At 48.1% G+C, this 25,873-nt stretch overlaps 1 protein-coding gene across 3 annotated transcripts in view; it reads left to right on the plus strand.

Moving 5' to 3' along the window:
- INF2 (inverted formin 2) overlaps positions 1-25,873 on the plus strand; it is a 189,828-nt gene that overhangs the window by 71,148 nt on the left and 92,807 nt on the right. For all 3 annotated transcript variants that reach the window (XM_068254230.1, XM_068254231.1, XM_068254232.1), the window contains exons 2-3: positions 793-1,201; positions 20,893-21,008. In XM_068254230.1, coding sequence (XP_068110331.1) covers positions 793-1,201; positions 20,893-21,008 — 525 coding nt within the window. The remainder of the gene's footprint in view (positions 1-792; positions 1,202-20,892; positions 21,009-25,873) is intronic.

The following is a 25,873-nucleotide window of genomic DNA, read 5'->3' on the forward strand; positions in this document are numbered from 1 at the left end:
TTGATTGGTTTTGGTGTGCCGTATCAATTGTTATGTATAGCATGCTTGGAAGGCCCCAATGCAACACTTGCACTGGGGCCCACAGCTACACCACTAACTGTAATGAATAAAATGACAAGATGCTTGCTTGTTTCTGGTTTGATTCTGACACTAATTCTGGCAAATAGATCAGCAGGGCTGCCAGGTAAAAGGTATTGCTTAAAATGAAATAAATATGGCAGCCTCCATATACCTACACTACAGTTGTCCTTTAAGATTTTTGTTTTGCACTTTATGGTTATTGATCATATTAGTGGTACTTCTGCAATTAGTCTCTGCAAGTACTTTACGATCCTCGAATTATCCCTGTTTTAGAATAAGCATTATCTATACATGGGATTATACCACAGAGACTGGATTTCCATCACCCAGGATGGGCCGATGATGAAAACTGTTTTTATATAGGTGGTTGGGTGAACCCATACACAGCAAGTTGTACCGCATTGTACAGGACTTTTTTGCAGGTTCAAAAAGTGAGGTTGCAAATAATTGTGCCATGTGTATATGTAATGTTACTAATAAAAACATGGTTGAGCAGCATATACTGGTGCTGGTGTGGTTTCCTACTACTTGGTTTTTGGTTACCAGTGCAGTGCATTTATTCTTTATTAATGCTGATATTTTTTTCAGTTTTGTATTCATTAAAGGTAGCTTCTAATTGAAAACTGTTTCCACAATTTCAAATAAAATTATACAGCATTTCAGTATAAGTTATGCCGTTAATATCTGAATTTTTGGCCTTTGTTTTTCTAGGAAAAACTGCCAAAGATGTCACTGAGCAAAGCTGGAGCCCTGAACAAATGGGCGAGTCTGAAGGAGAAGCTGTCCCCTCAAGAGACCGACCAGAGTGAGGCCAATTTAGAGAATGCGGATCCTGAACTTTGTATCCGTCTCCTGCAAATCCCATCTGTGGTGAACTATTCTGGCCTGAAGAAGAGGCTGGAGAGCAGTGATGACAACTGGATGGTGCAGTTCCTGGAGCTCTCTGGCCTGGATCTTCTGCTGGAGGCCTTGGACAGGCTGTCAGGAAGAGGAGTATCGAGGATCTCTGATGCACTCCTGCAGCTCACCTGCATCAACTGTGTCCGGACGTTGATGAACTCCCACAAGGGGATTGAGTACATTGTCAATAATGAAGGCTACGTCCGAAAACTTTCCCAAGGTGAGACCTCTAGATTCAATAGTTTTACCTTTGAAGAATGACACTGTGTCTCTGATTTACATAGGTCGGGCCAGTGTGTCAGATCACAGGAGAACAAAAACAATCCTGCAAACCTGGCCCAGATTTATTAAAAATCTTTTGTTACCAGGCGTAAAGAGTCTGCAACCTTTGTCTGGGAGTTTAATTGAGCCATCATTCACCAACCACTTCCAGTCCAGATATGGTTGTAACTACATCCTAAGGGGCCTCCTGCAAAATCTTTAGGGGACCCCATTCCTACATTCAAAACAACCCCCCTCCCTACCCCCCCCAGACTTCTTCCTTCTCCACCAAGGCCTCCCTCCTGTGCTCCCTTGGCTATGTCAGGCCACAGATCAGTGTGGCAGCCAGGGCTTACTTACCTCTTCCACCATCGGGTCTCTCCGGTGCTTCTCTCCAGTGCTTCCACTGCAGCCACTAAGTATGTCTCTCCTCTTTGGTGCCATCTTCAAAGGCAGAGCCCAGAGAAGACACCTAATGGCTGCAAGCGGAAGCACCGGAGAGACCCAACGGTGAAAAGCTAAGCCCTAGCAGCTACGCTGATCTGTGGGCCTGACACAGCCAGGTGAGCACAGTAGGGGGGGGGGGGACATTCTTGCTACATCACCTTTACCATATGTCCAAGCATAACACTAGTCTTCAAGGGGAAGTTCCAGCCAATCCATTATATCTTTTCTGTTCTTCCTGGAAGTCACACGCTCTAAGCTGCATACCTCCTTTTCCCAATCATGCGACATGCCTCAGGAGCCTGAGGTATGCATTACAGAGTGTGTGGCTGGCAGGAAAATCAGAGGAGGCCCAAAACAGAACTGGAGCAGGTGAATATTAAACTGCTCCACTGCGCTACTCTGCAGAAGGGGTGGAGCAGGCCCCCAAGGTCGCTATAGTTACTCCACTTAGTTTGAGACTGTTCGAAAAAAAATCTTAATGTAAAAAAAAGTGGCCTGCAACTTAGACATTGTTTTAGATTATGGCCCCTTACGTAATTGAGTTTGATACCCCTGCTCTAGTGAAAGGAATATAAAGGCTGCCATCTTTTTTTTCTTTAAAAATGTCAGAGGAGAGGCTTAACTGCTGTGAGCATCTTTTTGCAGCTGAATCACCAACCATTCAACCAATGTAGTCAGAGCACTAGATCTGCAAATTCGTTCTGAGTCAGGGACTTGGGATGAATTAGAGTCAGAATATCTACACAAAAGCCAAGGCAAGTGGCGTTCTTTTTTCAAAATAGGACATTAGCGTGACTAACCTATTTCTCTGAATTGAAGTTTACTTGAAGAGGGAGAGGCAAGACAATAGGATGTATCATACTTAGGCCCGTGCTTAGCTGGCATGCAGACGCCACACCTTTTGCTATTTTAGTAGAATGGCTTATATAAGAAGCTCCCACACATTCTTGTGCCTGCAGGGAACTATTGTGCCTGTAAACTAACGTGCTGTGTATGTCTGAGGAGTGTTGTTGAAAATGGCAGTTTGACCATTTGCAGTCATATTAGTAACTGTTTTTTCTGGGCTCAGAGGTCCTCGGGACAAATGCTGTCCTGAGGTTCGGCAATTGGTTAGGTTGAATTGTCCCAGAAAACCTGATTAGGTTTTTATACATAGAGATCACAAGACCCACTTACATGGCTGGATTTTAGGCAAGGCCACAAAGGCCATGGCCTAGGGCACCAGGAAATTAAGGGGTGGGCTGTTGGCAGCAGGCTGCCAGCAGTAGTTGACCAGCTGTACATTTGCAACAGTCGGGTAGGCCAGAATGGGCTATTCCTGATGCAAACCACAATGGAAAGTCCACGGGCCTCAGACTGTATCCAATGTATTACGGGGAGTCACAGACAGTGGTGCTCACCGCCAGGTCGTGATCACGCTTACGCGTGGATTCACGACCTTTTTGACACATTCCACCTCGGACACGCTAAGCCGTGAATAGATTTTCAACCACGAAAATCTACTTCGGCTTCGCGTGAATGCGGACAGAAATCCGCATTCACACTCGTGAAACCCGGTGCTGAAGTCGTGGTTTGCGGAAATGCGTCAAACTATGCAGAAGTGACACATTGCAGGCCAATCAGAGTGCCCCAGCCAGGCCCTAGCAACCAATCACAGGAGGGGAGCTATGCCCTCCCCTCCTGAATATAAAGCAGCGGCCATGATGGAAAAGCTCTGTCCTTGCTAGACTGTGGTGCTGAGAGGATTATCTCCAGGCCATTGTTGTTTGAGCAAGTGCATTTATTGTGTTAAAAACAAAGCGTTTTTTTTGCTAACACTGCTCTTATACTGTACACAGTTAGCTAGTCAGTGAGTGATTGCTGTAGTTAGTTGTAGTCAGTGTAGTGTAGTGGGAGTGTGGGAGTCTAGTGATTATTTAACTGTGTGTAGTGCAGGCAGGTTCAGTGCTGCAGTGTAGTCAGTGTAGTGGGAGTGGGGATTATCTGTGTGTAGTGCTGGCAGGCAGGTTAGTGCAGCTTCAGTGTTCACTTATATATTCCAGTGACAGTTATACACTTGTACTATTTGCAGGCATCCAGTCACACCGCCGGCGCCGCCACTCTCTGCCAGCGCTGTTCATTCATTCTGTCAGTGACCTTGTGCAGTGCCCAGAGCCCACTGCTCGCTCGCTGGCATATGAGCATCTCATTACACAGTGTGACATCCTTGTGTGCCCACTGCATCCTTCAGTGACCTAGTTGTATATCCAGTGCCCACTGCTGTGCCCACTGCATCCTTCAGTGACCTTGTACTGTGCCCACTGCATCCTTCAGTGACCTAGTTGTATATCCAGTGCCCACTGCTGTGCCCACTGCATCCTTCAGTGACCTTGTACTGTGCCCACTGCATCCTTCAGTGACCTAGTTGTATATCCAGTGCCCACTGCTGTGCCCACTGCATCCTTCAGTGACCTTGTACTGTGCCCACTGCTGCATCCTTCAGTGACCTAGTTGTATATCCAGTGCCCACTGCTGTGCCCACTGCATCCTTCAGTGACCTTGTACTGTGCCCACTGCATCCTTCAGTGACCTAGTTGTATATCCAGTGCCCACTGCTGTGCCCACTGCATCCTTCAGTGACCTTGTACTGTGCCCACTGCTGCATCCTTCAGTGACCTAGTTGTATATCCAGTGCCCACTGCTGTGCCCACTGCATCCTTCAGTGACCTTGTACTGTGCCCACTGCATCCTTCAGTGACCTAGTTGTATATCCAGTGCCCACTGCATCCTTCAGTGACCTTGTACTGTGCCCACTGCATCCTTCAGTGACCTAGTTGTATATCCAGTGCCCACTGCTGTGCCCACTGCATCCTTCAGTGACCTTGTACTGTGACCACTGCATCCTTCAGTGACCTAGTTGTATATCCAGTGCCCACTGCTGTGCCCACTGCATCCTTCAGTGACCTTGTACTGTGCCCACTGCATCCTTCAGTGACCTAGTTGTATATCCAGTGCCCACTGCTGTGCCCACTGCATCCTTCAGTGACCTTGTACTGTGCCCACTGCTGCATCCTTCAGTGACCTAGTTGTATATCCAGTGCCCACTGCTGTGCCCACTGCATCCTTCAGTGACCTTGTACTGTGCCCACTGCATCCTTCAGTGACCTAGTTGTATATCCAGTGCCCACTGCTGTGCCCACTGCATCCTTCAGTGACCTTGTACTGTGCCCACTGCATCCTTCAGTGCCGTTGTACTGTGCCTGGTGCATCCTTCAGTGACCTTGTACTGTGCCCACTGCATCCAGTGATTCATTACTAGCAACATGTCTGGCGGGGTGAGAGGAAAGGGAGTTCAATTGCCTCAGCCACTTCTGGGACTGCTCCACGTCCAGGGAGAGGACGCCCAGCTGTACGTGGTCGTGATGCAGCAGAAAGGGGGGCAGCAAAGCCTGGGCCGAGTCAGCGGACGCCATTGTCCAAATATTTTAAAGTTTCTGGTCCCCGTGTGGTGGTTGAGCAAATGGAACCTGACGTACTCATGGACATCATGACTTCCTCCCAGACGTCTACTGTGAGCACCACTCCAAGCAGCAGCAGCAGCCAACGTCCCACGCTTGTTGTGACATCCGCCCCAGCACCCACTGGTCAGCAGCCCTCCCAGGATGACAGCGTTCTGTACCTCAGTCCGGCTTCTGGGAACCTGCTGATGCAAGAATATCAGGACTTACTGGGGACTGATGTGGCAGAGATTGAGATCGGGCCACAATCACAAGCGTTGTTGAGTTCTGGTGATGAAGAATAGGGGTCTGTGTCTGGGGATGTAGGGACAGAAGAGGAGGCGGGGGAGTCAGAGGAAGAGCTGGATTATGATGCTGCTGCTGATGATGATGATGACGTTGTGGACCCTAACTATGTGCAGCCTGCTGAGTCCGTGGAAGAATGGTCAGAGGCAGAGCAGGATGACGAGTCACCTCAGCCTAGGCAAGGATATCGCCATATGTCAGGCAGGGGTAGGGGCATCGGCAGCAGTGGGCATGGAGGAAGTAGACAGGACACTGCTTCAGCCGGCACCACCACCATGCAACCCCCGGCAACTACTACCACACATTGTTCCGCTGCACCCTCTGCTAGTGGGGGCCGCAGTAAATTAAAGTCACCAGTGTGGGATTGCTTTGAGGAATGTACTGATGACAAAAGGTATGCGGTGTGCAGGTTATGCAGCAAAAGATTGAGCCGTGGGAAAAGTCTGAGCAAGATGGGTACCTCATCCCTCCAGGGCCACCTGAGAAGCCGCCACTGCCGCGAGTATGCAGACTTTAAGAGGAAGCAGGCACTGCTGGCAGGGGTTCCTGAGAGCAGAAGGCCCACCAGCGCAGCAGCATCATCCATCCCTCAGGGTCGTGAATCCCCCACAGCAGCAGCAGCAGTAGTAGCACGCAAGCGCTCTTCCACCTCGGCTACTCAGGACACAGACATTGAGGCTGGCAGCCAGTGTTCGTCTCTCTCCTCTGTCTCCCCTGCATCCCAGCGTCGTCAGACCCTGCTGAGCGACACCTTTCAGGGTCTGACCAAGCCTCTGCCTCCAAGCCACAGGCGGATCCGCAAACTAAATGGCTTGCTGGCCCGGGCCATGGCATCACAGCTGCTTCCCTACTCCCTGGTGCAGGAGGGGAGCGCCATGCGGACGCTGCTCCAATTTGGCATCCCCGAGTGGCAAGTCCCCAGTCGCCACTATTTCAGCAGGAGCGCGATCCCAGCACTCCACAAGTTTGTGGTGGAAAACGTGGCCCGTTCCCTGGACTACTCTGTGGGCAAGCGGGTCCACGTGACCATGGACTCGTGGAGTAGCAGATTTGGGACAGGTCGCTACCTGTCCTTTACGGCCCACTGGGTGACACTGATGGAAGGGAGGGAGGACAAGAGCGCATCAGCCCAGCTAGTGGTGCCACCACGCGGGATCAGGGGGGATGCAGAAGGGTACTGTCACGACACTCCCTCTGCACCCGGAAAGCAAGCCCGCCTCGGCAGCAGCAGCGCCAAGCCTCGGCACTGCCAAGCCCTTTTAAAATTGGTGACCCTGGGGAAGGAGAGGCTTACGGCCACCAACGTCCTGGCCGCCCTCAGGAAGCAGGAGCGGAGGTGACTGACCCCCAGAGGCCTGGAAGTGGGGTATGTGGCAGCCGATAACGGGGCCAACCTGGTGGCAGCAGTGCTGCAGGGAAACCTCAGCACATCCCCTGCTTGGCCCACGTGCTCAATCTTGTGGTGCAGCGCTTCTTGCGCACCTACCAGGGGATGAGCGAGCTGCTGCAGGATGCCCGGGCGGTGGTACGCTTTTTCCGCCTGTCAGCCACTGCCTCTGCACTCTTGTCCACCTTACAGCAGCAGTATGGAAGGCCACAACACCGGACATGCCAGTTCGCTGGAATTCGACTCTGGCCATGTTGGAGCGGCTGTGTCAGCACAGGCTGGCTCTTAGGGCCTACATGCTAGACCCAAGTGTCCCCAGCAACCAGCTAGTCCCCATGATTACTGCCACTTAGTGGACACTGATGCAGCAAGTATGCCTGGTGCTGAGTCCCTTCCTGGAGGCAACCAAGATGGTCAGTGAGGAGCGGGCCTCTGTGTGCCAGTGGGTGCCCTTGGTTTGTCTACTGGAGCAGGCAATGGACAATTTAATTGAGCGTGGGGATGAAGCCCTGAGGCAGTTGGAAGAACAGGAGCAGATGGCAGCACAGTCCAGCTCAGAGGAGGGCTCACAGCAGGTAGTGGAAGAGTTGGAGGTCCCTAACCTGAATGAGGAGGAGGAGGAGGAGCAAAGTGCAGCAGGCATTGTACGTGGATGGCGGTTTGAGGAGGACAACGACATGGCACAGGAAGAGGACAGGCATGCGTTATGGGACAATGGCGAGGACGAGGAAGATCTTGCTGGCAGGGCCCACTTGTTTCCCATGGCTGTGCACATGTTGCGCTGCCTTCGCAGGGACCGCCGGGTGATCCAGATGCGTTCAAGGGAGGACATCTGGATTACCTTGATGCTTGATCCCCGTCTGAAGGGGAAGCTGGGAGACTTAATGACGCCATCCACCACCGAGCAACGCACAAGGGAGTTGAAGGAGGCCCTTGTGCGCAGACTACTGGAAGCATTCCCCCAGCCTTCCACCCCCACTGTAACTGCTCTGCCAAGCCAGCAAGAGGTGCCTGCCATTGCCACTAGCAGCTAGTGTTGGGCGAACATCTAGATGTTCGGGTTCGGGCCGAACAGGCCGAACATGGCCGCGATGTTCGGGTGTTCGACCCGAACTCCGAACATAATGGAAGTCAATGGGGACCCGAACTTTTGTGGTTTGTAAAGCCTCCTTACATGCTACATACCCCAAATTTACAGGGTATGTGCACCTTGGGAGTGGGTACAAGAGGAAAAAAAAATTTAGCAAAAAGAGCTTATAGTTTTTGAGAAAATCGATTTTAAAGTTTCAAAGGGAAAACTGTCTTTTAAATGCGGGAAATGTCTGTTTTCTTTGCACAGGTAACATGCTTTTTGTCGGCATGCAGTCATAAATGTAATACATATAAGAGGTTCCAGGAAAAGGGACCGGTAATGCTAACCCAGCAGCAGCACACGTGATGGAACAGGAGGAGGGTGGCGCAGGAGGAGAAGGCCACGCTTTGAGACACAACAACCCAGGCCTTGCATGAGGACAAGAAGCGTGCGGATAGCATGCTTTGTACCACCATGCAGTCATAAATGTAATAAAGATAAGTGGTTCAATAAACAGGGACCACGCGGCAACGCTAACCCAGCAGCAGCACACGTGATGGAACAGGAGGAGGCGCAGGAGGAGAAGGCCACGCTTTGTGAGACACAACAACCCAGGCCTTGCATGAGGACAAAAAGCGTGCGGATAGCATGCTTTGTACCGCCATGTAGTCATAAATGTAATAAAGATAAGAGGTTCAATAAACAGGGACCACGCGGCAACGCTAACCCAGCAGCAGCAGCAGCAGCAGCACACGTGATGGAACAGGAGGAGGCGCAGGAGGAGAAGGCCACGCTTTGTGAGACACAACAACCCAGGCCTTGCATGAGGACAAAAAGCGTGCGGATAGCATGCTTTGTACCGCCATGTAGTCATAAATGTAATAAAGATAAGAGGTTCCATAAACAGGGACCGGCAACGGTAACCCAGCAGCAGCAGCAGCAGCAGCAGCAGCAGCACACGTGATGGAACAGGAGGAGGCGCAGGAGGAGAAGGCCACGCTTTGTGAGACACAACAACCCAGGCCTTGCATGAGGACAAAAAGCGTGCGGATATAGCAGCAATGCTTTTTGCCGCCATGCAGTCATAAATGTAATACAGATGAGAGGTTCAATAAACAGGGACCGGAAACGCTAAACCATCCCAGATGTTCATCGGTCATGTTACTTGGTTGGGGTCCAGGAGTGTTGCGTAGTCGTTTCCAATCCAGGATTGATTCATTTTAATTTGAGTCAGACGGTCTGCATTTTCTGTGGAGAGGCGGATACGCCGATCTGTGATGATGCCTCCGGCAGCACTGAAACAGCGTTCCGACATAACGCTGGCTGCCGGGCAAGCCAGCACCTCTATTGCGTACATTGCCAGTTCGTGCCAGGTGTCTAGCTTCATGCCCGGTTTCAGGTCCAGCGGTGCCAGCCACAAATCCGTCTGTTCCTTTATTCCCCTCCAAATTTCCTCCCCTGTGTGCTGCTTATCCCCAAGGCAGATCAGCTTCAGCAACGCTTGCTGACGCATGCCAACAGCTGTGCTGCACTGCTTCCACGATCCTACTGCTGCTGGTGCTGGGTTAGCATTTCCGGATGAGGTACAGCTTTGAGATGCGTTGGAGGAGAAGGAGTCAGAGAGGTAGGTGCTGCTGTTGTTATCCAGCTGTTTGCGGCGTGGGCAACACCCGCGCCGTAGCAGGTGAGGAATCGCTGCCAGGCTCCACAAGGTTCACCCAGTGCGCGGTAAGGGAGATGTATCGACCCTGGCCGAACGCACTCGTCCAGGTGTCAGTGGTGAGGTGAACCTTGCAGGCAACGGCATTCTTCAAGCTTCGGGTTATTTAGCTGACCACGTGCTCATGCAACTCAGGCACTGCAGAGCGCGCAAAGTGGTAGCGGCTGGGAACAACGTAACGTGGGATGGCCACTGACCTCATGCCCTTGAAGCTGTTTGTCTCCACCACTCGATATGGCAGCATTTCGCAGGCCAGAAGCTTGGCTATGCTGGCTGGCTGTTACTGCCACGGCCCGGGGGTCATTTGCTGGCAATTTCCTCTTGTGCTCAAACATCTCAGAGACAGACAACTCAACCGTAGCGCTGCACACCGAAGGGCTGTTGGTTGTTGTGTTTGATGAACACTGGGAGACCTCAAGAGCACTAGTCCGGAAAGTGACAGTGTCAGCATCGTCTGATGTTTGTGAATGTTGTGAACCACGCAATGGCTGGGCTACTGCTGCTGCTGAGGCGGGTCTGGTGGTGAGTCTGGTGAACCCAAGGGAGGCAGTGTTGCTGGTGGTACCCTGTCCTGCCGCGTTTGCCCACAGAGTGGGATGTTTGGATAGAATGTGGCGGCTCATGCTGGTGGTGGAGAGGTTGTTAATACTTTTCCCCCTGCTCAGGCGGGTCTTGCACACCTTGCAAATCGCCATGGTAACATCCTCAGTGCAGTCTTCAAAGAAAGCCCAGACTTTAACTGGCTGAGGACTCGGACCTCGTGCGTGATGTGCTGGTGCTGCTTAACCCACTGCTGGACGCTTGAGAGGTCATCCAAGTAATTATCTGGTCCTGTTCTTTTGGATCTGTGAGGGTTGTTGTCCTGGACAACATGGGCAGTATTGAGTGGGTTTTCTTGGGTGCTCCCCTGTGGCCTGTACGTGAACCGTCAGGGGAAACACCTCTTCCCTTGCCCCTCCCTCTTTCACCGGATTTCTTCCTCATTTCACTTATCCTTAAAGTACACGCTGACTGGCAGCAGTACAGTGGCAGTACAGAAATGCTATACAGTGGTGGGTGAGCGGTGTACCACTATTGTCAGCAGTGACACAGAGCACAATGCTATACAGTGGCGGGTGAGCGGTGTACTACTGTTCCCAGCAGACACAGAGTGGAAGTAAACACAATGCTATATAGTGTGGCTGAGCCGTGTACACAGAGTGGCATTAAACACAATGCTATATAGTCTGCTATATAGTCACCCCGAACAGGGTGATGTTCTGCAGAACCCGAACAGTGGCAAACACTGTTCGCCCAACACTACTGGGAGGGAACGCAGATTTTAGTACCTAAACACACGATACAACATGTTTTCCGGGGTCGGACTCTGAGGCACATACAGATGGTCCCGATCATCATCCTCATCATACAACTCTTCTCCTGAGTCTGACCCACCCACCACCTCTGCCACCCCAACATCCCCAGACACAGACCCCTCATCGTCCTCAACATTAACTTGGGATGCTGGCCTGAGCCAGACCTCCTCCTCCACATCAGGCCCCATCATCTCCTCAATGGCAGCCCTCATTAATCGCTCTGGCGACGGACTGATGGACACAACGTTCTCCTCCGGGGAGGGCTGCTGCTGACCACTGGCTGCTGGGGTGGATGTTATAGCTTGCGTGGGGCGTTGGCTGTTGCTGTTGTTGGGAGTGCTGCTCACAGCGGAGGTCTCTGGGGAACTCATGTTGAGCTCATATAGTGGTTGACGGTGAGTGGAGTATTACTGATCCCAGCAATATACACACTGACTGGCAGAGTACGCAATGCTATATAGTGTGGCTGAGCGGTGTACACAGAGTGGCAGTAAACACAATGCTATATAGTCTGGCTGAGCGAGCGGTGTACTACTGTTCCCAGCAGAATCAGAGTGGCAGTAAACAATGGTATATAGTCTGGCTGAGCGGTGTACACAGAGTGTCAGTAAACAATGGTATATAGTCTGGCTGAGCGGTGTACACAGAGTGTCAGTAAACAATGGTATATAGTCTGGCTGAGCGGTGTACACAGAGTGGCAGTAAACACAATGCTATATACTCTGGCTGAGCGAGCGGTGTACTACTGTTCCCAGCAGACACAGAACAGTGAACAGAATGCTATATAGTGTGGCTGAGCGAGCGGTGTACCACTATTCCCAGCAGACACAGAACAGTGAACAGAATGCTATATAGTGTGGCTGAGCGGGCGGTGTACCACTATTCCCAGCAGACACAGAACAGTGAACAGAATGCTATATAGTGTGGATGAGCGAGCGGTGTACCACTATTCCCAGCAGACACAGAACAGTAAACAGAATGCTATATAGTGTGGCTGAGCGAGCGGTGTACCACTATTCCCAGCAGACACAGAACAGTGAACAGAATGCTATATAGTGTGGCTGAGCGAGCGGTGTACCACTATTCCCAGCAGACACAGAACAGTGCACAGAATGCTATATAGTGTGGCTGAGCGAGCGGTGTACCACTATTCCCAGCAGACACAGAACAGTAAACAGAATGCTATATAGTGTGGCTGAGCGAGCGGTGTACCACTATTCCCAGCAGACACAGAACAGTAAACAGAATGCTATATAGTGTGGCTGAGCGAGCGGTGTACCACTATTCCAAGCAGACACAGAACAGTGAACAGAATGCTATATAGTGTGGCTGAGCGAGCGGTGTACCACTATTCCCAGCAGACACAGAGTGGCAGTAAACAGAATGCTATATAGTGTGGCTGAGCGAGGTACACAGAGTGGCAGTAAACAGAATGCTATATAGTGTGGCTGAGCAAGCGGTGTACTACTATTCCCAGCAGACACAGAGTGGCAGTAAACAGAATGCTATATAGTGTGGCTGAGCGAGGTACACAGAGTGGCAGTAAACAGAATGCTATATAGTGTGGCTGAGCAAGCGGTGTACTACTGTTCCCAGCAGTGACACAATGACAGGGGGGACCCTGGCTAGCGTGGCTGGAGCGCGAACTACCCTGCCTGCCTACCCAAAGCTAAACCCACAGACAAATGGCGGAGATATGACGTGGTTCGGGTATTTATTTACCCGAACCACGTGACCGTTCGGCCAATCAGAGCGCGTTCGGGTCCGAACCACGTGACCCGTTCGGCCAATCACAGCGCTAGCCGAACGTTCGGGGAACGTTCGGCCATGCGCTCTTAGTTCGGCCATATGGCCGAACGGTTTGGCCGAGCACCGTCAGGTGTTCGGCCGAACTCGAACATCACCCGAACAGGGTGATGTTCTGCAGAACCCGAACAGTGGCGAACACTGTTCGCCCAACACTACTAGCAGCACAACAACAACCACCAGCAGCAGCAGCAACAAGAGCCTGTATGCAGTGCAGCAGCCCAGAACAGAGGTGCCCGCCACAGCATCCACCACCAACCAGCACAAGCAACGACTGACCACCATGGTGTCTGACTATATGGGGTCATCCAGCGGGCTCAATGACACCGACAGCCCCGTGGACCCCTTGGAGTACTGGGTCAAGAGACTGGACATCTGGAGCGAGCTTTCCCAGTACGCCCTGGAACTCCTATCCTGCCCTCCTTCCAGTGTCCTCTCAGAGAGATGCTTTAGTGCGGCCGGTGGCGTGGTCACAGAGAAGCGCTCTCGGCTCTCCCACGCCTCTGTGGACAAACTCACCTTCCTGAAAATCAACCAGGCTTGGGTGGAAGGTGAGTTCCTGGCCCCTATTGTTGGACACAGGGGGACATGAAGTGGCTGCTGCATGTGCTGTTGTTAACTATGCCTGCCTTTATAAAGACAGTTACTACCTGCCTAGTGCCTACCTTGGTTAATTTTTTAGTGTTATGGTACTACTACCAGTAAGTTGCCATGGTCCTCCTTCTGAGCTGCTGAACTGACCGCCCGCTTTGTCCTCCTGACTCAGTCGCTACTACACTCTGCGTTCACACTGCCCGGGTCACTGGGTGCATTTAATTTTTTGGCCAGCACTATGACGCTGTGCTACTACTACTACCACCAGTATGTTGCCATGGTCCTTCTGTGCTGCTGCTGCTACTGCTGAACTGAATGCCCGCTTTGTCCTCCTCCTCCTCCTGACTCAGTCGCTACCACTGTACCACCAATGTACTCTGTCTGCGTTATCACTGCCCGGGTCACCGGGTGCATTTAATTTTTTGGCCAGCACTATGACGCTGTGCTGCTACTACTACCACCAGTATGTTGCCATGGTCCTTCTGTGCTGCTGCTGCTACTGCTGAACTGAACACCCGCTTTGTCCTCCTCCTCCTCCTGACTCAGTCGCTACCACGGTACCACCAATGTACTCTGTCTGCGTTATCACTGCCCGGGTCACCGGGTGCATTTAATTTTTTGGCCAGCACTATGACGCTGTGCTGCTACTACTACCACCAGTATGTTGACATGGTCCTTCTGTGCTGCTGCTGCTGCTGCTGAACTGAACGCCCGCTTTGTCCTCCTCCTCCTCCTGACTCAGTCGCTACCACGGTACCACCAATGTACTCTGTCTGCGTTCACACTGCCCGGGTCACCGGGTGCATTTAATTTTTTGGCCAGCACTATGACGCTGTGCTGCTACTACTACCACCAGTATGTTGCCATGGTCCTTCCTTCTGTGCTGCTGCTGCTGCTGCTGAACTGAACGCCCGCTTTGTCCTCCTCCTGACTCAGTCGCTACCACGGTACCACCAATGCACTCTGTCTGCGTTATCACTGCCCGGGTCACCGGGTGCATTTAATTTTTTGGCCAGCACTATGACGCTGTGCTGCTACTACTACCACCAGTATGTTGCCATGGTCCTTCTGTGCTGCTGCTGAACTGAACGCCCGCTTTGTCCTCCTCCTGACTCAGTCGCTACCACGGTACCACCAATGTACTCTGTCTGCGTTATCACTGCCCGGGTCACCGGGTGCATTTAATTTTTTGGCCAGCACTATGACACTGTGCTACTACTACTACCACCAGTATGTTGCCATGGTCCTTCTGTGCTGCTGCTGCTGCTGAACTGACCGCCCGCATTGTCCTCCTCCTCCTGACTCAGTCGCTTCCACCAATGTACTCTGTCTGCGTTCACACTGCCCGGGTCACCGGGTGCATTTAATTTTTTGGCCAGCACTATGACGCTGTGCTGCTACTACTACCACCAGTATGTTGCCATGGTCCTTCTGTGCTGCTGAATTGACCGCCGGCATTGTCCTCCTCCTCCTCCTGACTCACTCGCTTCCACCAATGTACTCTGTCTGCGTTCACACTGCCCAGGTCACCGGGTGCATTTAATTTTTTGGCCAGCACTATGACGCTGTGCTGCTACTACTACTACTACCAGTATGTTGCCGTGGTCCTTCTGTGCTGCTGAACTGACCGCCCGCATAGTCCTTCTCCTGACTCAGTCGCTACCACCACTGCACTCTGCGTTTACACTGCCCGTGTCCACTGACAACTCTGCTGCGATGTCATTGCTAATTGCTGCAAAAAAAAAAAAAAAATTACAAAAACCTCTCTGGGGCCTTTTTGGCGTCAGCCACTCATCCTCCTCCAGCGGTACCTTCGCCGCCAAGTGCCATTGGAACTCGCCTTCACCTCTTTGACTGCTTAACGCGTATATCCCTTTTTAAAACCACTTATTACCAAGTAATAGCCCCATTTAAAGTGTTGATTTCACTTTAAAATCCATTTTCTCTAGAAAAAAAAAAATTTGGGGAATTTTTTATGTTGAAGTTATGTTGCCCCTTATCACCTCGATAATCCATGCAATTTGGGGGATTGTAGCATGTATGGGGGGCTTTGTTATTAACGTTAAAAGAAAATCCACCTCCGGGCGGGAATCCACGCGTGATTACGCCATTCACGGCAGAAAATCCGCGTGGTTGCGTGGACGTGGACGAAAATCCGCATGCGGCGGGGCTGAATGCGGATTTCTTTTTGCAACCACGCGGATTGCCGAATTCGTGGATGAGGCACATCCGAGCATCCCTGGTCACAGATTAAGGTAGGCGTCCATCCAGCCTCCAATGCAATAAAGTCCACATACATACAATCCAATCTGGATTCGACCCTTCAGGACCAATCTTCAACTTTTTATTTGCATTTAAACAGCGGTTATACAGCAACAAGAAAGCACAACGTTTCGGGCTCTTGCCCTTCCTCAAGTCCTCCTTGAGAAAGGGAGCACTTTAGAAAGGGCAGGAGCCCAAAACGTTGTGCTTTCTGGTTGCTGTATAACCGCTGTTTAAATGCAAATTTAATTGTTGGATTGTATGAATGCGGACTCCTGATGCAGGCTGCGCTACTCTGCACACATTAGCAGCCAGTGCCGGCCCGTGGCCGATCTGCTTCAGATTTTGCACATGGGGTGTGTGGCTACCAAAAGCCAGATCTGGCACTTAGAGGATGAAGGGACCATGAACAGGTACTTACAGTGATCTCTGAGCAGCCTCACACTCACCTAATGCACCACTCACCAAAGAGTTTACAATCTAATCCATGACATCATGTCACTTCCTTTCCTCAGAGGAATTTATAATGTAATCCACCCATCATGTCACTTACTGTCCTCAGAGGAGTTTACAATGTAATCCATGCCATCATGTCACTTACTGTCCTCAGAGGAACTTACAATGTAATCCATGCCGTCATGTCACTTACTGTCCTCAGAGGAACTTACAATGTAATCCATGCCATCATGTCACTTACTGTCCTCAGAGGAACTTACAATGTAATCCATACCCTCATATCACATACTGTCCTCAGAGGAACTTACAATGTAAACTATGCCCTCATGTCACTTACTGTCCTCAGAGGGGCTTACAATGTAATCCATGCCCTCATGTCACTTACTGTCCTCAAAGGAGTTTACCATGTAATCCATGCCATCATGTCACTTACTGTCCTCAGAGGAATTTACAATGTAATCCATGCCCTCATGTCACTTACTCTCCTCAGAGGAATTTACAATGTAAACCATACCCTCATGTCACTTACTGTCCTCAAAGGATCTTACAATGTAATCCATGCCCTCATGTCACTTACTGTCCTCAGAGGAGCCTACAATGTAATCCATGCCCTCATGTCACTTACTGTCATCAGAGGAGCTTACAATGTAATCCAGGCCATCACGTCACTAGCTGTCCTCACAGGATCTTACAATTTAATCCGTGCTGTGTTGTGGGGAAGTTTAGGATGCTGTTGGTCCAGTAGAAATTCGGCACTGCCCACTTGGCCAAACTGAGCTGCCTAATCACATAACTGTTTGATGTGATGTTTGGTGCTTTGTGTGGTAAACTGCCTTATTAAACTAATACAAAACTGTTAAGGAGCACACTGAGGGCTTCCTTTGGCATTAAGAGAAAACAAAGGGGTGTATGCAATAAACTGCGTTATGTAGAATTACGTGCGTAAAGTTTAAAGAACCATGAATATTATGTAATGCGCTGCACATAATGTATTGCAGCCTGCTCTACTCATTGTGCTGGAATTGTACCCATATTTTAAAGGGCCACTATTGCAAAAAAAAAGGTTAAAGATTAAAATACATACAAACGTACACAAATAAGTACAGTATGTTTCTTCCAGAGTAAAATGAGCTATAAATTACTTCTCCTATGGTGCTGTCACTTACACTAGCTAGTAGAAATCTGACGGAACTGATGAGTTTTTGACTAGTCCATCTCCTCATAGGGGAGTCTCAGTGTTTACTTTTTTCTTTACAAAAAACACTCCCTGCAAAGGATCCTATCCTATCCTAAGGCCACTTGTCCTTAACTGTTTACACACTATTCTGGCAGGTGGAGTGAGCAACGGCCGTTCACTAAGTGCTTTTGAAAATAAAGAAAACCTTGAGAATCACCCATGAGGAGATAAACTAGTCCAAAACCTGTCAAATTTGTCAGATTTATACCACCTACTGTAAGTGACAGCAACATAGGAGAAAAGTAATGTATAGCTCATTTTACTCTGGGAGAAATGAACTATTTATTTATGTGTTTTCATGTCTTTCAAATTTTTCATAATAGTGGTCCTTTAACCTTATGCTATCTGTATTCCTTGAAGGACTACTTTAGGGGGGTAAAGAGTTGAACTTACATGGGGTGTTTATCGGCCCCCCACAGACATCCTGTGCCCGTGCAGCCACTCACCGATGCTCCGGCCCCGCCTCCGGTTCACTTCTGGAATTTGCGACTTTAAAGTCAGAAAACCAGTGCGCCTGCGCGGCCACGCCCTTGCTCCCGCTGATGTCACCAGGAGTGTATTGCGCAGGCCCACTACGGTCTGCGCCTGCGCAGTATGCTCCCAGTGATGTCAGCAGGAGCGAGGACACGGCCGCACAGGCGCATTGGTTTTCCGACTTTAAAGTCGCAAATTTCGGAAGTGAACCGGAAGCAGGAATCAGAGCATTAGTGAGTGGCTGCGCATGCACAGGACATCTGTAGGGGGCCGTTAGACACCCCAGGTTAGTTCAACTCTTTTTTTTTTTTCCTACCTCCCTACAGTAGTACTTTAAGCTAACCCTAAGATCAACCTAACCCTGACTCTTAACCCAAACATTAAGTTTAAGTTGTGGTTGACATAGGGCCATATTTCATTTTCTGTCCGTGCCTATGAATATGGAGCAAGAAAGACTGTGGAAGTCAGCACTACAATGCTGCAGACATCTGATGTCAATGCAAGTTCCACAGTATTGCTGAGGCAGACCGCTTTAACCCCCTCCACAGGGTGTGAGTCATATATTTGGCAAAGAGATCCCCCAGCGCATCATAATGCAGTAAACCTCACAAACTTTATTGTAGCACATCCACAAAGACAAGAAAGGCAGTTGACGTGTTTCAGACACGCAGGTCCTTAGTCATAGCTATGACTGTATTTTATTGCATCATGGTGTGCTGTGGGATCTTTTTGCAGTATGCTGTAAGGCGGCAGGTATAAGAATATCTATAGTGAGACAGAGGACACCTGGTACTGCTGCAGATTATTCACGCACTTAATGATTCCTGTGCATAAGCTGATAGCATGGCATACGGTTAGTGGTCAGTTGAAAATGAGGTGCACAGGAGGTACCCTGAATGTGTTTTAGTTATGTCTATAACAGCTTCACAATATCTAAAACACATGATTTGTTATCTATCAATTATGCAGGAATCCATATGGATACCTTCTGTCCAAACATAGTGCTAAGAGTTATTGTTTGGTCTTGAAAGAAGTACCAATATGTAATGACAACAGTGGTTACATTCACCCTCATCTGTGTTTATACCACAATCAAATGTTTTAAAAAATGGAAAAAAATGGAAAATCTGTAAAAAAAAAATAAAAAAATAAAAATAAAAAAAATGAGGTGCACAAGTCACATGCCGGGAGTCTGGAGAAAAGCTGAATCGGTGGCCGATAGGGGCGAGACGGGCATCAGGCTACCTGTGCCCACTTTTCTCCAGACTCCCGGTATGTGGATTACCACAAACTGCACGTCACTAACAGCTTATGCACACAAATCAACGAATACTTGAATCATCCGCAGCAGTGCCAGGTGTCCTCTGTCTCGCTATAGATATTCTGGTGACTATGAATATTTAAAAGGAGCTGTCAGCCATACTATCTTGGAAATAAAACACATATTTAACCTATTTTGGTTCCTGGACGTAGAAACTATGTCCAGGAACCATGTGCGCTACCGCGCGCCCCCGCGGCCGATCGCGCTCGTGCACGCGCACTCCCGGCCGCGGATTCAGTAGCCAGGGAATCAATGTATCGGGCTATGGTGCCCGATCACTGATTCCTCTGCCCCGCTGAAAAAGCGACAGCTTCTCTCAGAAGCTGCGCCTTTTCTGGCTGTTCCCTCCCCGATGCGCCACTCTAAGCGTGTGTTACGCTTAGAGTGACATCATGTAAACAAACTCATGGCCGCCATCTTGTGGCCAAAAAGTAATACTACACCTGAAAATAAAAATCAATTAAAATTAACACACATTTACATTATAAATCTATTGTTTACCCCCCACCCTCCCAAAACTACCTAAATAAAATGTTTACTATAAAAAAAAAACATTACAATAAAAAAAAAAAACATGTAAATATTTACCTAAGGGTCTAAACTTTTTAAATATCAATGTAAAGATGAAATATTTCTATTTTTTTTTTTTTTTTTAAACTTGTTAATAGTGATAGATGCAAAATGGAAAAAATGCACCTTTATTTCCAAATAAAATATTATCGCCATACATTGTGATAGGGACATAATTTTAACGGTGTAATAACCGGGACATATGGGCAAATACAATACGTGAGTTTTAATTATGGAGGCATGTATTATTTTAAAACTATAATGGCTGAAAACTGAGAAATAATGAATTTTTCCATTTTTTTCTTATTCTTCCTGTTAAAATGCGTTTACAGTAAAGTGGCTCTTAGCAAAATGTACCCCCCAAAGAAAGCCTAATTGGTGGCGGAAAAAACAAGATATAGATCAGTTCATTGTGATAAGTAGTGATAAAGTTATAGGCTAATGAATGGGAGGTGAACATTTCTCTCGTGAAAACCACGGAACCTGAATGGGTTGATAAATACTTGATATATGTGTGTGTGTGTGTGTGTGTGTGTGTGTGCGTGTGTATTGCACTGTCCACATTTCGATTTTAGTGATTTTTTTCTACAGTAAAAAAGATAAAATCCTTCTTAGCATTTGCCATTTTAACTGTGGCTATTTTACAGCCAATCCCAATGTCATTTCCTCCCTTACTCTCCTCTGCCTGATTGTGTATGCATTGCCTGACCCTCAGTATTGAACGTGCATTGTCTCAGCATGGGAAATATTGGCCAATCAGAGAGGAACAGAAGTGTGGGAGGGGAAAACAGGAGGGAAAGAGGCTTCAGCCAATTAGGCTGCATAAGTTAAGTATGAGGGGAAGTACAGAAGCACAAAAGGACAACCCAGCATGCCCTGCAACTTACTTTTTGTGTACCAAGTTTTGTGTGTACCAAATAAGAGTCAGGTAAACTGGGGAATGATCATTTATCAACAAGAAAAATAATAGTGATTTTAACCTTTGGATTGCCTGGTTCGCATCCTTGTTACTTATTTACCAGATCAAAATAAAGAATTGATTTTTGATTTTATGCCCGACACTTACACTTTAACAAATGTTACTAAAGTAATAAGTGTATTGTCTATGCCTATAACTCACATTCATGGATTATGTTCTATAACTCTTTTATTATGTTTTATGTGCAGCACTGGACACGTCCAATGTGATGGTGAAGAAGCAAGTGTTTGAGCTGATTGCAGCCCTGTGTATTTACTCCCCGGAGGGTCATGACTTGGCTCTGGATGCACTGGAGCATTATAAGGTAAAGAATTTATCAGAAAAGTTGCCCCAAGCATATAAACGCCTTCTCTGTCTCCTTGCTAGTTAAGAAATCTAGGAGTAGGTGGGGCTGCATATAGATTGCATACCTCCCAACTTTTTGAGAGGAGAAACACTTAAGCCTTGCCCCTGACACACCCCTAACCACTCCCCCATAACACCCTTAGTCACGAATACCATAATGCTTTCATAAGAAAACTATGTTGTTTTATAATTCAAACCACACTGGTCCTTTCTTTCCTGGTTTATTTTCTTCATATTATCATTTTAAAATTAGTAATATATCAATTTACAGGATAGGAATAAAGTTTAGAGTCAATCAAATACATTTTGTAGTAGAGAAATATATATATTTACATAGAAAGGGGGACAAAGTCCTGAAAGAGGGACAAATGAGGAGGAAAGAGGGACTGTCTCCAAGAGAGGGACAGTTGGGAGCTATTCTGAATAATCCAATATGGCTGCCACCATGTGCACATGAGTTTACAAACCAATATGGTTTTAGAACATAAACACAGGGCAGTTTCTAGGATAAATTGCAACCAGGGCGAGGGTGACAGCCTGCAGTACCGCTACAGGACATCAGGTGTCACCATGTGGTGTTGACGTGATGATGACGACGTCAGACGCAGGCACCCCAGGAGGAGTCGAGGAAGGTGATCGCGCTGGTAATCTTTCTTCTTCCATTTGGCTGTACCGCGCGTCACCAGCTCCCTAGCGGTTATGTCCTTCTGCCTGCGCTCCCTTTCTCCTACTTTCCGGTCTGCGCCCAGGGCGGTCGCCCTGCTCGCACTGCCCAAGAAACGGCCCTGCATAAACAAATGTATTTTTTGAGGCAGTGGGGGGGAAGCGCAAGAGAGAAACCAATTTTCCATAATCTGTGTATCCACATGATTCAATAAACTTCTCTCCTGAATTCCCATAAGAAATGTACCTTTAGGATATATACAAATAAGTTTTTAGCACTTGGTAAGCGAAAAAGTACAAAAAAGTGTGCAAAAAAAAAAAATAATTAAAGTGACACTGAAGCAAAAAACCCCCACAAACTTATGATATAATGAATTGTATGTGTAGTACGGATAATTAGTAGAACATTGGTAGCAAAGAAAAGAGTCTCATATTTTTATTTTCAGTTATATGGCTTCTTTTTATATAACATTGCATCACTCTGTCATATTTCAGTTACAAACCACACACTGTATTTGAAAATTATAAAGCATGCAGAGCTAATGACACTTTGAACTCCCCAGCAATAAAACCTTTTACAAACAAGGAACCGTGAGAGACAGGTTGAGATAATTGCTTCAGAAAACAGCACTGTAGCCAACTAAGCTTGGTCAGAGAGCTCAGAGAAGCTCTTTTGCATAGATAACCACTGACGTTTTTTAACTCTTTCTGTACTGGAAACAATATGAGACTCATATCTGTGCTACTAATGTTCTATTTCTTAAGGTAGCCATACACTGGTCGATTTCTCATCAGATCCGACCAACAGATAGACCCCTCTCTGATCGAATCTGAGCCTTTACTGCAAACAGATTGTGAATCAATTTCAGCATGAAACCGATCACAATCTGTGAAGCTGCCGCCGCCCCCTTCTCCCGCATACATTAACTTCTCCAGCCGGCGCGTGTCCCCTGATCTCCGCTGTCTTCTCCGTGCTCGGCTCAAGCTTCATTGAACTTCCTGCCGGGGAAGTTTAAACAGTATAGGGCGCTCTACTGTTTAAACTTCCTGCCGGGACAGGAAGTTCAGTGAAGCTTGAGGAGCTGAGCACGGAGAAGGGACAGCGGAGACCAGGGGACACGCGCCGGCCGGAGCAGGTAATGTATTGCCGCTACCGTCGGTCGTCAGGCATTCGAGCGCCGCTATCGACGCACTCCCGACCCGCCGGCGATCGAGCGAAATCTTCCGCACTGGTTTTCGGCCATAAGTGGGCACGACCGATCATTTTCGATTTGTGACCACGGTGATGGGAAACTATTGATTTTCCACGGGATTGTATCATTAATGGCCACTTTAAGACATTTTTCGACAAGATATTTTGAATGCTGTTTTGCTTGCTGAGGGCTAAAGAGAGATTTTATTAATTAGGTATAAAAAAAAATACATTTCCGGAGGGAAAATTCAGTAGAAACATTTACTGAATCAGTGTGATTTACTAAATATGTATGAAATTTTTTTTTCCGTTCAGCCTCAATCGTTCTTTGTTGAGGCAAATAGCTGTACACAGAGGAGTATGGGAACATGAATACATGAATTGGCAAAATATGATGTTGCTGCATATTATGCTGTAGACATTGGAACTTGGGATTTATCAGCACAGCCTAATTAGATACAACATGTGTTTGGATTCACAAGAGTAGCTTTCTGTACTGCCTTGGGACTCGCAAAATCTACAGAGCAACAAACAGGAATGGATGTTTATGGAAAATGGATTTTACTATTTAGCCACTTAAGGGAGACCTGAAGTGTTAATAAACTTCTGAGGTAATAAATTGTGTATATATAGTATGGCTGATAAATAGAACATTAGCAGTGTAAAAAAAAAAAGTCCAATTTTATTTTCAGCTTTATAGCTTAATTTTCAACATTGCATCATACTGTCACAGTTGCAGTTTAGAATTCACACTCTTCCTTTTAAGCTGAAAAAAGAAGCAGAAGTAATGACCCTTTCACTTTTCCTGCAGCAAAACCTTGTTATCTCCCCTCTCATTGACAGATATCCGCATTTTAGCTTATACTTACAGCAAATGGGAATCGTATAAAAAAACAAAAACAAAAAAACGGATACTTGCCTAAGGAGAGGGAAGGTTCTGGGTGCTATAGGGCCTTCCCTCTCCTCTCCTGGTGCCCTCGTTGGAGCAGCAGCAGCTCCTCCGTTTCAATATCCCACCACGGGGGACTTCGGAAGTCTTTGGGAGCTGAGTCCTCCCGAGGAATGGCGGCTTCATACTGTGCAGGCGCGAGAGAGGGCGCTCGCGCATGTGCAGTATGGCGTGGGCCGTCTTTGGGAGCACTCGGGCTCCCAAAGACTTCTGAAGCCTCCTTTGCAGCAGAGAGAGAGTTGTATTTCACCAAATTGGTTGAATACTGCTACCGGGGACTGGGAGTCAGCTCTGGAACAGGGTCAGGCCGCGCATTCACAGTTGGCCCCGGACCGGAGGACTTTCCAGGACAAATCACGGACAAACGGGGAGGCAGAGGAAGATGGCGTGGGATCGATCAGCCTGGAGGGGGTTGGAGGAAGCCCCAGGTATGTATATTTTGTTGTTTTAGCCCCATTTTGGGTTCCCTTTTAAAGAGAACCCGAGGTGGGATTTAATTATGTTAGTGGGGCACAAAGTCTGGTTGTGCACACTAACACCAGCCTCTTTTGCCCCATGGTGTGCCTCCAAGACCCCCCTGCGCGCTGCTATCCCCTCCGCAGTGCTAGCGACACACAGCGTGTCGCCAGCACAATGTTTACCTATGCCGTTCTTGTTAGCGCCGCTCCCCCGCCTCCTCTGTATCTGCGCTACCCGCCCGCATTCCTTCCCTCCTGCTGATTGGAGGGAAGGGACGCGGGCGGGTAGCGCCGATACAGAGGAGGCGGGGGAGCGGCGCTGACTGACACCGCATAGGTAAACATTGTGCTGGCGACACGCTGTGTGTCGCTAGCACTGCGGAGGGTATAGCAGCGCGCAGGGGGGTCCTGGAGGCACACCATGGGGCAACAGAGGCTGGTGTTAGTGTGCACAACCAGCCTCTGCGCCCCACTAACATAAGTAATTCCCACCTCGGGTTCTCTTTAAGCCATTTATCTATATGACAAGGCAACTCAAGGAAAATGAATTCTGTCTTTCAGTTGATGCAGGTTTTTATGGTGTTTGTAAAATCTATTATTGCTTTACATATTGTACCCAATCCACTCATTCATATTTTATTACATCAATACAATCACGACATGCAATTCTCCTAACCTCTCCTCCCCAGGTCCACTTCTATGCTCAGTGGCTTTGTCTCCTCTTCAAATTAGCTTTTTCATATTAATTAGTTTAAAAGAAATATTCTCTGTATTTTAATTTGTCTCCTCTGAAAATTATTCTTTGCTAATTAATTAGCTTGAAAGACACATACTCTGTAATTTAATTAATTGGGGAATACCACCCCAGTGTCTATGGAAATCAGATACTTGGATTGCCAAACAGCAAATTGATGACTGGTGAATACGCAGCGGTTAGAGACGCAAGGCTCATACCCACCAGAAGATTTTTGCAACTAATCGTTAACGACAAACGACTGTCTGTCTGCGCTATATTGTGTAATGGTTTAACGAAAGTTCCGTAACCTCCGTAGCAGTAATCCCGAATCAGGCTCGAGTCGGAAATCTGCAGATCAGAGTGGTAATCCCGTGCCTGAGTTGTATGCAGGAGCTGCTGCAGATCTCTCTGTGGTATGTTTTTGTTTTTTTGTTTTTAGGGTCTAAAAGTTTGTGAAAAAATTGCTTTTAGACCCTAAGGGCTTGATTCACTAAGGCCACATACACACATCAGACCATAGTCTTTTGAAAATGAAAGATCACAGACCAATCTTACCACCCTTCATGTAGTAGGAGAGCCATACTCTACACAGTCTTTTCTATGGAGCTGAACTCCACATCAGAAAAAAATCTTTGCAAGATGCTGCACAGACACAAAAGATCAGTATCTGCAAAAGATCTGTTCCTGCCAAAAATCCATTCCTGCAAATTGCAATGATAGTCTATGAGATCTGCAGATCATCATACACACATGATTTAACTGACATTCATCTGCAGATCAGATCCACCAGGATGGATTTTCAGATCTGCAGATGATTGCTTGATCT

The sequence above is a fragment of the Hyperolius riggenbachi genome, chromosome 9, assembly GCF_040937935.1.
Source record: "Hyperolius riggenbachi isolate aHypRig1 chromosome 9, aHypRig1.pri, whole genome shotgun sequence".
NCBI classification, from domain to species: Eukaryota; Metazoa; Chordata; class Amphibia; order Anura; family Hyperoliidae; genus Hyperolius; species Hyperolius riggenbachi.